Raw genomic sequence first — 13,700 nt, 5'->3', positions numbered from 1 at the left:
CTGTCGACTCTCCTGTGTGGTGTAGTATAGAGGATCTGTCGGCTCTCCTGTGTGGTGTAGTATAGAGGATCTGTCGGCTCTCCTGTGTGGTGTAGTATACAGGATCTGTCGGCTCTCCTGTGTGGTGTAGTATACAGGATCTGTCGGCTCTCCTGTGCGGTGTAGTATAGAGGACCTGTCGGCTCTCCTGTGTGGTGTAGTATAGAGGATCTATCAGCTCTCCTGTGCGGTGTAGTATAGAGGACCTGTCGGCTCTCCTGTGTGGTGTAGTATAGAGGATCTGTCAGCTCTCCTGTGTAGTATAGAGAATCTGACAGCTCTCCTGTGTGGTGTAGTATAGAGGATCTGTCAGCTCTCCTGTGTGGTGTAGTATAGAGGAGCTGTCAGCTCCCCTGTGTGGTGTAGTATAGAGGAGCTGTCAGCTCTCCTGTGAGGTGTAGTATAGAGGATCTGTCAGCTCTCCTGTGTGGTGTAGTATAGAGGATCTGTCAGCTCTCCTGTGTGGTGTAGTATAGAGGATCTGTCAGCTCTCCTGTGTGGTGTAGTATAGAGGATCTGTCGGCTCTCCTGTGTGGTGTAGTATAGAGGAGCTGTCAGCTCTCCTGTGTGGTGTAGTATAGAGGATCTGTCAGCTCTCCTGTGTGGTGTAGTATAGAGGATCTGTCAGCTCTCCTGTGCGGTGTAGTATAGAGGATCTGTCAGCTCTGCTGTGCGGTGTAGTATAGAGGATCTGTCAGCTCTGCTGTGTGGTGTAGTATAGAGGATCTGTCAGCTCTCCTGTGTGGTGTAGTATAGAGGATCTGTCTGCTCTCCTGTGTGGTGTAGTACAGAGGATCTGTCAGCTCTCCTGTGTTGTGTAGTATAGAGGATCTGTCAGCTCTCCTGTGTGGTGTAGTATAGAGGATCTGTCGGCTCTCCTGTGTGGTGTAGTATACGGGATCTGTCGGCTCTCCTGTGTGGTGTAGTATAGAGGATCTGTCGGCTCTCCTGTGCGGTGTAGTATAGAGGATCTGTCGGCTCTCCTGTGTGGTGTAGTATAGAGGATCTGTCGGCTCTTCTGTGTGGTGTAGTATAGAGGAGCTGTCAGCTCTCCTGTGTGGTGTAGTATAGAGGATCTGTCAGCTCTCCTGTATGGTGTAGTATAGAGGATCTGTCGGCTCTCCTGTATGGTGTAGTATAGAGGATCTGTCGGCTCTCCTGTGCGGTGTAGTATAGAGGATCTGTCGGCTCTCCTGTGTGGTGTAGTATAGAGGATCTGTCAGCTCTCCTGTGCGGTGCAGAATATAGGATCTGTCAGCTCTCCTGTGTGGTGTAGTATAGAGGATCTGTCAGCTCTCCTGTGTGGTGTAGTATACAGGATCTGTCAGCTCTCCTGTGTGGTGTAGTATAGAGGATCTGTCAGCTCTCCTGTGCGGTGTAGTATACAGGATCTGTCAGCTCTCCTGTGTGGTGTAGTATAGAGGATCTGTCGGCTCTCCTGTATGGTGTAGTATAGAGGATCTGTCGGCTCTCCTGTGTGATGTAGTATAGAGGATCTGTCAGCTCTCCTGTGCGGTGTAGTATAGAGGATCTGTCAGCTCTCCTGTGAGGTGTAGTATAGAGGATCTGTCAGCTCTCCTGTGTGATGTAGTATAGAGGATCTGTCAGCTCTCCTGTGTGGTTTAGTATAGAGGATCTGTCAGCTCTCCTGTGTGGTGTAGTATAGAGGATCTGTCAGCTCTGCTGTGTGGTGTAGTATAGAGGATCTGTCAGCTCTCCTGTGTTGTGTAGTATAGAGGATCTGTCGGCTCTCCTGTGTGGTGTAGTATAGAGGATCTGTCGGCTCTCCTGTGTGGTGTAGTATAGAGGATCTGTCAGCTCTCCTGTGTGGTGTAGTATAGAGGATCTGTCAGCTCTCCTGTATGGTGTAGTATAGAGGATCTGTCAGCTCTCCTGTGATGGTGTAGTATAGAGGATCTGTCAGCTCTCCTGTGCGGTGTAGTATAGAGGATCTGTCAGCTCTCCTGTGTGGTGTAGTATAGAGGATCTGTCGGCTCTCCTGTGTGGTGTAGTATAGAGGATCTGTCAGCTCTCCTGTGTGGTGTAAGTATAGAGGATCTGTCAGCTCTCCTGTGTGGTGTAGTATAGAGGATCTGTCAGCTCTCCTGTGTGGTGTAGTATAGAGGATCTGTCAGCTCTCCTGTGTGGTGTAGTATAGAGGATCTGTCAGCTCTCCTGTGTGTGTAGTATAGAGGATCTGTCAGCTCTCCTGTGTGGTGTAGTATAGAGGAATCTGTCAGCTCTCCTGTGTGGTGTAGTATAGAGGATCTGTCAGCTCTCCTGTGCGGTGTAGTATAGAGGATCTGTCAGCTCCTCCTGTAGTGGTAGTATAGAGGATCTGTCAGCTCTCCTGTGGTAGTATAGGAGGATCTGTCAGTCTCTCTGTGTGTGTAGTATAGAGGATCTGTCGGCTCTCCTGTGTGCTGTAGTATAGAGGATCTGTCAGCTTCTCCTGTGTGGTGTAGTATAGAGGATCTGTCAGCTCTCCTGTGTGGTGTAGTATAGAGGATCTGTCAGCTCTCCTGTGTGGTGTAGTATAGAGGATCTGTCAGCTCTCCTGTGTGGTGTAGTATAGAGGATCTGTCAGCTCTCCTGTGTGGTGTAGTATAGAGGATCTGTCAGCTCTCCTGTGTGGTGTAGTATAGAGGATCTGTCAGCTCTCCTGTGTGGTGTTAGTATAGAGGATCTGTCAGCTCTCCTGTGTGGTGTAGTATAGAGGATCTGTCAGCTCTCCTGTGTGGTGTAGTATAGAGGATCTGTCAGCTCTCCTGTGTGGTGTAGTATAGAGGATCTGTCAGCTCTCCTGTGTGGTGTAGTATAGAGGATCTGTCAGCTCTCCTGTGTGGTGTAGTATAGAGGATCTGTCAGCTCTCCTGTGCGGTGTAGTATAGAGGATCTGTCAGCTCTCCTGTGTGGTTTAGTATAGAGGATCTGTCAGCTCTCCTGTGTGGTGTAGTATAGAGGATCTGTCGGCTCTCCTGTGTGGTGTAGTATAGAGGATCTGTCACATCTCCTGTGTGGTGTAGTATAGAGGATCTGTCAGCTCTCCTGTGTGGTGTAGTATAGAGGATCTGTCAGCTCTCCTGTGCGGTGTAGTATAGAGGATCTGTCAGCTCTCCTGTACGGTGTAGTATAGAGGATCTGTCGGCTCTCCTGTGTGTGTAGTATAGAGGATCTGTCGGCTCTCCTGTGTGCTGTAGTATAGAGGATCTGTCGGCTCTCCTGTGTGGTGTAGTATAGAGGATCTGTCAGCTCTCCTGTGTGGTGTAGTATAGAGGATCTGTCAGCTCTCCTGTGTGGTTTAGTATAGAGGATCTGTCAGCTCTCCTGTGTGGTGTAGTATAGAGGATCTGTCAGCTCTCCTGTGTGGTGTAGTATAGAGGATCTGTCAGCTCTCCTGTGTGGTGTAGTATAGAGGATCTGTCAGCTCTCCTGTGCGGTGTAGTATAGAGGATCTGTCGGCTCTCCTGTGTGGTGTAGTATAGAGGATCTGTCAGCTCTCCTGTGTGGTGTAGTATAGAGGATCTGTCGGCTCTCCTGTGCGGTGTAGTATAGAGGATGTCAGCTCTCCTGTGTGGTGTAGTATAGAGGATCTGTCAGCTCTCCTGTGCGGTGTAGTATAGAGGATCTGTCAGCTCTCCTGTGTGGTGTAGTATAGAGGATCTGTCAGCTCTCCTGTGTGGTGTAGTATAGAGGAGCTGTCAGCTCAAGTGTCTCTTTTAGTAAATATGAGTGGTTTATTACTATTTGGCTCAGCACTGTTTTTGTCTCCGAGGAATATTTTTCTAGAATTGTAGTACCCTTTCATACTACATGTGGGTCTCAGCCCCTACAAATGTTGGTTCGCTCACCAGGGATATACAGACAGCATTTTTCGTATGAAGAGGGATGCGCTCTGAGACACATTGGAGTACAGCTTAAAGATGTCAAACCGTCCTGATAAGATCTTATTTTCTGTTTCTGCTGTGTCCAATTCAAAGAAGGGAGATCGTCCACTCAGCCTGCGGCATAAGAAAATGCATATATTTGCACCAAAATTTGCAGCAAAGAAATAGACATATATTACTAAACAAGAGCAAGAAGCATGCTCATCAACGCTAGTATGTTCTCTATCCAGTTGTGACAGCACTTTTTGTCAAGTAACAAGAAGTGAGCTGCACTCACTATTCTGCTGGTGCAGTCACTGTGTACATACATTACTTATCCTGTACTGATCCTGAGTTATATCCTGTATTATACTCCAGAGCTGCACTCACTATTCTGCTGGTGTAGTCACTATGTACATACATTACTTATCCTGTACTGATCCTGAGTTACATCTTGTATTATACTCCAGAGCTGCACTCACTATTCTGCTGGTGCAGTCACTGTGTACATACATTACTTATCCTGTACTGATCCTGAGTTACATCCTGTATTATACTCCAGAGCTGCACTCACTATTCTGCTGGTGCAGTCACTGTGTACATACATTACTTATCCTGTACTGATCCTGAGTTACATCCTGTATTATACTCCAGAGCTGCACTCACTATTCTGCTGGTGCAGTCACTGTGTACATACATTACTTATCCTGTACTGATCCTGAGTTACATCCTGTATTATACTCCAGAGCTGCACTCACTATTCTGCTGGTGCAGTCACTGTGTACATACATTACTTATCCTGTACTGATCCTGAGTTACATCCTGTATTATACTCCAGAGCTGCACTCACTATTCTGCTGGTGCAGTCACTGTGTACATACATTACTTATCCTGTACTGATCCTGAGTTACATCCTGTATTATACTCCAGAGCTGCACTCACTATTCTGCTGGTGCAGTCACTGTGTACATACATTACATTACTTATCCTGTACTGATCCTGAGTTACATCCTGTATTATACTCCAGAGCTGCACTCACTATTCTGCTGGTGCAGTCACTGTGTACATACATTACTTATCCTGTACTGATCCTGAGTTACATCCTGTATTATACTCCAGAGCTGCACTCACTATTCTGCTGGTGCAGTCACTGTGTACATACATTACATTACTTATCCTGTACTGATCCTGAGTTACATCCTGTATTATACTCCAGAGCTGCACTCACTATTCTGCTGGTGCAGTCACTGTGTACATACATTACTTATCCTGTACTGATCCTGAGTTACATCCTGTATTATACTCCAGAGCTGCACTCACTATTCTGCTGGTGCAGTCACTGTGTACATACATTACTTATCCTGTACTGATCCTGAGTTACATCCTGTATTATACTCCAGAGCTGCACTCACTATTCTGCTGGTGCAGTCACTGTGTACATACATTACTTATCCTGTACTGATCCTGAGTTACATCCTGTATTATACTCCAGAGCTGCACTCACTATTCTGCTGGTGCAGTCACTGTGTACATACATTACTTATCCTGTACTGATCCTGAGTTACATCCTGTATTATACTCCAGAGCTGCACTCACTATTCTGCTGGTGCAGTCACTGTGTACATACATTACTTATCCTGTACTGATCCTGAGTTACATCCTGTATTATACTCCAGAGCTGCACTCACTATTCTGCTGGTGCAGTCACTGTGTACATACATTACTTATCCTGTACTGATCCTGAGTTACATCCTGTATTATACTCCAGAGCTGCACTCACTATTCTGCTGGTGCAGTCACTGTGTACATACATTACTTATCCTGTACTGATCCTGAGTTACATCCTGTATTATACTCCAGAGCTGCACTCACTATTCTGCTGGTGCAGTCACTGTGTACATACATTACATTACTTATCCTGTACTGATCCTGAGTTACATCCTGTATTATACGCCAGAGCTGCACTCCCTATTCTGCTGGTGCAGTCACTGTGTACATACATTACATTACTTATCCTGTACTGATCCTGAGTTACATCCTTTATTATACGCCAGAGCTGCACTCCCTATTCTGCTGGTGCAGTCACTGCGTACGTACATACATTATTTATCCTGTACTGATCCTGAGTTACATCCTGTATTATACTCCAGAGCTGCACTCACTATTCTGCTGGTGCAGTCACTGTGTACATACATTACTTATCCTGTACTGATCCTGAGTTACATCCTGTATTATACTCCAGAGCTGCACTCACTATTCTGCTGGTGGAGTCACTGTGTACATACATTACATTACTTATCCTGTACTGATGCTGAGTTACATCCTGTATTTTACTCCAGAGCTGCACTCACTATTCTGCTGGTGGAGTCACTGTGTACATACATTACTTATCCTGTACTGATCCTGAGTTACATCTTGTATTATACTCCAGAGCTGCACTCACTATTCTGCTGGTGGAGTCACTGTGTAAATACATTACTTATCCTGAGTTACATCCTGTATTATACTCCAGAGCTGCACTCACTATTCTGCTGGTGCAGTCACTGTGTCCATACATTACTTATCCTATACTGATCCTGAGTTACATCCTGTATTATACTCCAGAGCTGCACTCACTATTCTGCTGGTGCAGTCACTGTGTACATACATTACTTATCCTGTACTGATCCTGAGTTACATCCTGTATTATACTGGACAACCCCTTTAAAGACGTGACCTACAGGATTTTGCTTTCAGAACAAGACATTATTTTTGTTTTTCATCCCTGCATTTTAAGAGCCATTACATTTTTGAATCATCATAGCTGTAGGAGGATTTCTTTTATTGCAGGATGAGTTTTAGTTTTTAAAGGAACCATTTTGGGGTATAATATAATGTACTGAATAACATAATTATGATCATTAATTGTAAATACTATCATTTTGTTGAAGGGTGAAAAAAAGCAGTTCTGCAATTTTGTGGTTTCTGTTTTTCGGGTTTCCTTTTTCACAGCATTCCCCACGTGGTGTAATTGACATGCCGCCTTTAGGGCTCATGCACATGAGCATGTGTGCCCCGTGCTGTGTACTGCTAAATGCATGGGCACCATCCGTGTGCACGCCGTTTGCGGATGCGGACCCATTGACTTGAATGGTTCTGCGATCAACAAGAGATGGTCTGCACCACAACAAAATAGGACATGTTCTATTTTTTTGTGCAATGCTGAGACACGGACTGAAATCCCGCACTTCGTGGTGCTCCGTCTCCGTATCTTGCGGATTTGTGATATGGAGTGCACAGGGCCAGTGTTTGTGGGCCAGAATACGGGCATGGGGCACATGCGTTTGTGTGCATGGGCCCTTAGTCTGATGGTCAGTATGATTAGGGAAATTTCAAATTCATATATATATATTTTTTAAGTTTTAATACCTTTGCACAATAAAAAATCCTATTTTTGTGTCGCCGTGTTCTGAGAGCCATCAGTTGTGTATTTTTCTCTTGCTGTAGCCGTGTCAGGGCTCCTGTGTGTGTGGAGGGGGGAGGGGATATGACTTTTGCATCAACTTTTATTCAAGTTTTTTTTTTTTTTTGGAGGCTGCTATTCCTTTAATTAAATTTTATTACAATAACATAGTTCAGGTTCAGTAATGCTTCTATTTAGGCCTCATGCACACGACAGTATTTTTTCACGGTCCGCAAAACGGGGTTCCGTTGTTCCGTGATCCGTGTCCGTTTTTTCTTCCGTGTGTCTTCCGTGATTTTTGGAGGATCACCAGACATGAAGGAAAGTTAAAAAAAAAGTTGTTTCAGTGTCAACCTGGCCGTGCGGAGCCAAACGGATCCGTCCTGACTTACAATGCAAGTCAATAGGGACGGATCCGTTGGACGTTGACACAATATGGTGTAATTGCAAACAGATCCGTCCCCCATTGACTTTCAATGTAAAGTCTGGAGTCCCTATCAGAGTTTTCTCCAATCCGATGGTATATTTTAACTTGAAGCGTCCCCATCACCATGGGAACGCCTCTATGTTAGAATATACCATCGGATTTGAGTTACATTGTGAAAACTCAGATCCGACAGTATATTCTAACACAGAGGCGTTCCCATGGTGATGGGGGCGCTTCAAGTTATAATATACTAAGAACTGTGTACATGACTGCCCCCTGCTGCCTGGCAGCACCCGATCTCTTACAGGGGGCTGTGATCCACACAATTAACCCCTCAGGTGCCCCCTCCCTCCCCAGTTTTAAATTCATTGGTGGCCAGTGCGGCCTCCCTCCCTCCCCTGTATTAAATTCATTGGTGTCCATTGCGGCCTCCCCCCCTAATTAAAATCCCCCCCCCCATCATTGGTGGCAGCGGAGAGTTCCGATCGGAGTCCCAGTTTAATCGCTGGGGCTCCGATTGTTTACCATGGCAACCAGGACGCTACTGCAGTCCTGGCTGCCATGGTTACTTAGCAATTTTAGAAGCATTATACTTACCTGCGCTGTCTGTGACCGGCCGGGCGCTCCTCCTACTGGTAAGTGACAGGTCTGTGCTATAAGCAATGCGCCGCACAGACCTGTCACTTACCAGTAGGAGGAGCTCCCGGCCGGTCACAGACAGCGCAGGTAAGTATAATGCTTCTAAAATCACTATGGGAACGCCTCTGTGTTAGAATATACTGTCGGATCTGAGTTTTCACTATGTAACTCACATCCGATGGTATATTCTAACATGGAGGCGTTCCCATGGTGATGGGGACATTTCAAGTTACAATATACCATCGGATTGGAGAAAACTCCGATCCGATGGTATAAAAGGGACTCCTGACTTTACATTGAAAGTCAATGGGGACGGATCCGTTTGCAATTGCACCATATTGTGTCAACGTCAAACAGATCTGTCCCTATTGACTTGCATTGTAAGTCTGGACGGATCAGTTTGGCTCCGCACGGCCAGGCGGACACCAAAACTACTATGGCATCTAAGGCCTCTTTCACACAAGCAAGTTTTCCGTCAGGGTGCGATGCGTGAAGCAAACACGTAGCACCCGCACTGAATACTGACCTATTCATTTTAATGAGTCTGTGCACATGAGCGTTGTTTTTCACGCATTTTTGCGTTCAGAAAAAAATAAAATCGCAGCACGTTCTATATTCTGCATTTTTCACGCCGCCCTGGTTCCATAGAAGTGAATGGGGCTTCCGTGAAAAATGCATTGCATCCGGATGCAATGTGTTTTTCACTGATGGTTGCTAGGAGATGTAGATTGTTATTCTTCATTGTTTTTTCACACGCATGTAAAAACGCATCAAAAACTGATTGCGCCCGCGCAGAAAGAACTGAAACACTCAATGCAATCACAGACAAAACTGGCTAAACTTGCGTGCAAAACCATCAGTTTTTTTCTGAACAGACCCTGGGAGAATCCATAACGCTCGTGCGAAAAAGGCCTAAGGGTATGTTCACATGGCGCGGTAGAAATCTGAAGATGATCCTCAGGTTGCTGCCGCGGTTTTGAATTTCTCCTGCAACTTTAGTCCTATTCAATGTCAGTTCTTGACACGGTCTGGAAAATGTGCGCGGAAACCATCTGCAGCCTGTTTCTGTGAGGATACCGCCAGATTTAGGCCTCATGCACACGACCGTTGTGTGTTTTGCAAACCGCGGATCTGCAAAACACAGATGGCGTCCGTGTGCGTTCCGCAATTTTGCGGAACGCCACGGACAGCCTTTAATATAACTGCCTATTCTTGTCCGCAAAGCACGGACAAGAATAGGACAGGTTATATTTTTTTTGCGGACCACGGAACCGAGCAATGGATGCGGGCAGCACACGGAGTGCTGTTCGCATCTTTTGCGGCCCCATTGAAGTGAATGGGTTCCCACCCGAGCAGCAAAAACTGCGGCTCGGATGCGGACCAGAACTACGGTCGTGTGCATGAGGCCTTAAGCGCACAAAATCCACCATGAAGGGTTTGGATGGGCAGGGCGGGAGTCGTTCAGATGTATAGTGCTGTATAAGGGCTTGTTCACACGACCGTTGCCCCTCCCTGTCCATGCTGTGGACCACAAATTGCGGTCCGCAATGCAAGGGCACCGGCCGTGGGGCTGCCACATGCGGATCGCGGCCCCATTCACTTGAATGGCATCCGCGATCCTCCTGTTCTGCAAAAAGATAGAACAAGTTCTATCTATTTGTGGTGCGGAGGAACGGAACGGAACGGAACCCACGGAAGCACTTCGTAGTGTTTCCGTAGTGTTCCGTTCTGTGGTTCAGTTCCGCACCGCATCGGAACCACAGAATGCACATGGCCAGTGCCTCGTGTATTGCAGACCTGCCGTATGCGGGCCGCAATACAGCAATAGAAGGGCCACGGCCGTGTGAATGAGCCCTAACGCAGATACTTGAAGGTAATTTATCAAAACTTGTGCAAGGTAAAAGTGGTGCAGTTGTTCATAGCAACCCAGAGTCATTGCTCCACTCGTCACTTGCATCAGTTTTACTAAATGTCGCCATGGTATTTGTTACTCACATGATATAGGTCAATACTCCTAGCCCCCACACATCGGCGGCTGCCCCGACCGGGTCTCCTCTGATCATCTCCGGAGCTGTGAGGAAAGAACAAGGCGGTCATACAAGAAGGTATATTCCTGCGTTGGTTACGGTGATGGAGGGGGTTTACGTACCCATATATTCCAGCGTCCCCACGCGCTTTCCCAGCTGACGAAGGACGAGGGGGTTGAATATCTGAGCGCTTCCAAAGTCAATGATCTTGACAGTGTTCATATAGGACACTATAATGTTCTCTGGTTTAATGTCCAGATGTAGGATCTTCTGTTCGTGGAGATACTCCAGACCCTGTAGGATCTGAAGCAGATAATTGGCCACGTCGTCCTCTGAGTAACGGAATCTGAAAAAAAAAAAATCTAAATGAGTTTGGTAAAAGCTGACAATCAGGGGTGCACCACCGATGAGGCCAGGTGAGGCGGCCCCTCAGGCAGCACCAAGTAGGGGCAAGAAGGGCCATGGGCTGGAGGGAAGTGGTTAGGTTAAGAAATTGGCGTTGGGGGGGGGGCCGTTTCAGTTTTCGTGTCAGGCAGCAGAAAGGCTAGGTGCACCCCTGGTGACAATGATGAATTTATAGAGCCATGTGTTTGCTTTGAAGATAATTTTTTTTTATTAAAGTGTGATTGGGGGGGGGGTCCGGCTGCAGGGAGTCTGGAATAGTGCGCCCTCTCAGCATCATGGCTTGCATAATTTATAAAACCTGCAGTGGCGGATTAGGCCACTAGGTGGTGCTGAGAAGCTTCATTTAAAGGCTTTGTACCAAGCTAAAAATGTGTCCCCTAAACACAGAGTAGGGGACAAGCATCTTATTAGTAGGGGTCCTAATTGCTGGAGGTGTAGAAGGGGTTCAGATTGCTGAAACCCGACCGATCACAAGAAAGGAGGGGTCCTCATTCCTGCAAATTAATGAAGCAGCGGTAGGGCATGGACACTGCTCCATTCATTCTCTATGGACTGCTGAAGACCGGCAAGAGCTTTACTTGACTATTTATGGCAGTCCAGTTTGAATTAATGGAGTGGCAGCTCGACCACCATTCAATTCATTTGTTTAACTCGGAACCCTGTTCTTACAATCACTGCATTTCTCAGTGGCCAAAGCCAAATGTTATTTTTCTACGAAAGAGCTCCAAATCCCTTGCATCCAGTGGAGCATTATAATATTCAATGCTGCCTGCAGCCACCACAAGAGGGAGCCCAGGTGTCACGCCCTGCCCTGTGGGTGTTCTGAGGAGATCTGTCAGAGTTGCTGCACGTAACTTGATCTGACAGTTTGTTTTGTTGTGGGTTTGAGCAGAATCCCACCTCCTCCCAGGTATTGCTCTTTAGGTAATGGGTGAGGCTATTTACTCCTCCCTCTCCCTATAGCCTATGCGGGTTATAGTTCTGCCTTGTGTGAGCTCTGGAAGTTTGGTGGATCGTCTGGTCCAACACATCCTTAGATAAGTCCTTTTCCCTTGTTCCTACTGTGTCTGTTTTGATTAGACCTCTAGGGTGACGCTAGCTTCTTCGGTTGTTGAAGGAGCTGGGTGCCTCTTTCCCTCTTCCCTACCGCTGAGGGTTTGGTTCAGTGTGTTATATGTGCTTTACAGACATTAGCATCCAACTGTCCCCAATGGGGCTCACAATCTAAGGTCCCTCTTTGGAGTGTGGGAGGAAACCGAAGAACTCTGAGGAAACCACACAAACACAGGGAGAACATACAAACTCCATGCAGATGTTGTCCTTGGTCGGACTTGAACCTAGGACCCCAGCGCTGCCAGGCACCAGTGCTAACTCAGAGCATATGCAGTATTTGTTAAGCTCCTGAGCTCTCCTTAGTGGTGGCTGCGACAGAAATGGATTTTATGACGAGCCTATGTCTAAACCGGGGGCAGTGGCGGATTACAATAGGGGCGTTCGTGTCAGAAGCCCTGGGGGGCCCAACGCTGACCCGAACGTCCACATACTGCGGTGCGGCACGGGAGCGCATAGTTCCCTACCCCACCGTGATCACCGCCATAGGCTTCAGGCCTAGTAGGCCTGAGGCCTATGCGGTAGTGAAATCCCGGCGCAGGCAGGCGTGATGACGTCATCGCGCTCCTGTGCCGGGATGCAGCACTGTGACGTGTGCGCGCCTGCCTCATCCTGCCTTCCTCTGCGAGCAAGCGCCTGGCCCTGGACATAGGTGAGCATTTAGCTTTTTTTTATTTTTATTTTATTTTATTTATTTCATGTGCCTACTTTGGGGGACATGGGGGGTGGGGACACACAGGAGGACATTAGTAAAGAGGTATCGAGTACATTGGGGGGGAAATTACTATATTGGGGCAAATTACTATGTGGGGCACTGTGGGGGAAATTTCTATGGGGGCAAATTACTATATGGGGGCAGCGTGGGGGCGTTGCTATTGGGGAGGCACTGTAGGGGCAATTCTATTATTTTTGGGGACACTATACAGAGATTATTACCTGGAGCACAATATAGGGTGTTATTATTACTGGGGGTCTCTAGGGGACATTATAGCTGCTGTGGACACTATAGGAACATTTGGGGTAATTTATCAAACTGGTGTAAAGCAGAACTGGCTTAGTTGCCCATAGCAGCCAATCAGATTCCACCTTTCATGTCTGACAGCTCTTTTGGAAATCCAGTTCTACTTTACACCAGTTTGACTCCAATTATGTCTACTGGGGTCACTATTTTTTCAGCAGTATAGTACCTGGGGCATTGGGGGCACAACGAGCACAGTATTGGGGGTGGCAGCAGGATGACACTGTGGGGACACCAGGATGAGGAGGTTGATGGAAAAACTGAGAAATCTAACGTGTCTCTGTTACAAACTCTGTAGAGACGAGATGCGGCTGAAAGAATTAGTCATGGTGGTCTGGTCTAACGGAGGAGAAGAGGAAAGAGAAGGTCTACATGACAGGAGATGTCACTGGATGTAAGAGGTATGTGGTGCTGTATTCTCCTCCATGTCTTTTTTATTATAGTTATATGTATTTAAAATTTGGCAACCAAATTTTTCAGTTTAGGACCCAATTTGGGGTTGTTGTTTTTTTTGTCTGTGGATGTCATATGGCCTAAGAAGAGACTGTGACGCTCACGAAGCACCGCAGCCTCTTCATACAGAAAAAAACTAAACTAAAATGGAGGGAGGGGCCCGAGTTGGGTAGACGGCCCCGGGCCTATCATGCACTTAATCGGCCCCTGACTGGGGGTTGTAACCCTGAAGATCTGGGTGGCACATAGCTAGATGACAACTCTCATGAGGTTT

General features: G+C 46.9%; 1 protein-coding gene across 1 annotated transcript in view; it reads right to left on the bottom strand.

Annotated features, from left to right (window-relative positions):
* SPEG (striated muscle enriched protein kinase) overlaps positions 1-13,700 on the bottom strand; it is a 218,311-nt gene that overhangs the window by 4,684 nt on the left and 199,927 nt on the right. The window contains 3 exon segments of the mRNA XM_044303636.1: positions 3,891-4,040; positions 10,409-10,484; positions 10,563-10,786. Of these exon segments, the coding sequence (XP_044159571.1) occupies positions 3,891-4,040; positions 10,409-10,484; positions 10,563-10,786 (450 nt within the window).

This window comes from Bufo gargarizans, chromosome 8 (assembly GCF_014858855.1).
Source record: "Bufo gargarizans isolate SCDJY-AF-19 chromosome 8, ASM1485885v1, whole genome shotgun sequence".
In the NCBI taxonomy this organism is placed as follows: domain Eukaryota; kingdom Metazoa; phylum Chordata; class Amphibia; order Anura; family Bufonidae; genus Bufo; species Bufo gargarizans.
This window is presented reverse-complemented; position numbering and strand designations above follow the sequence as displayed.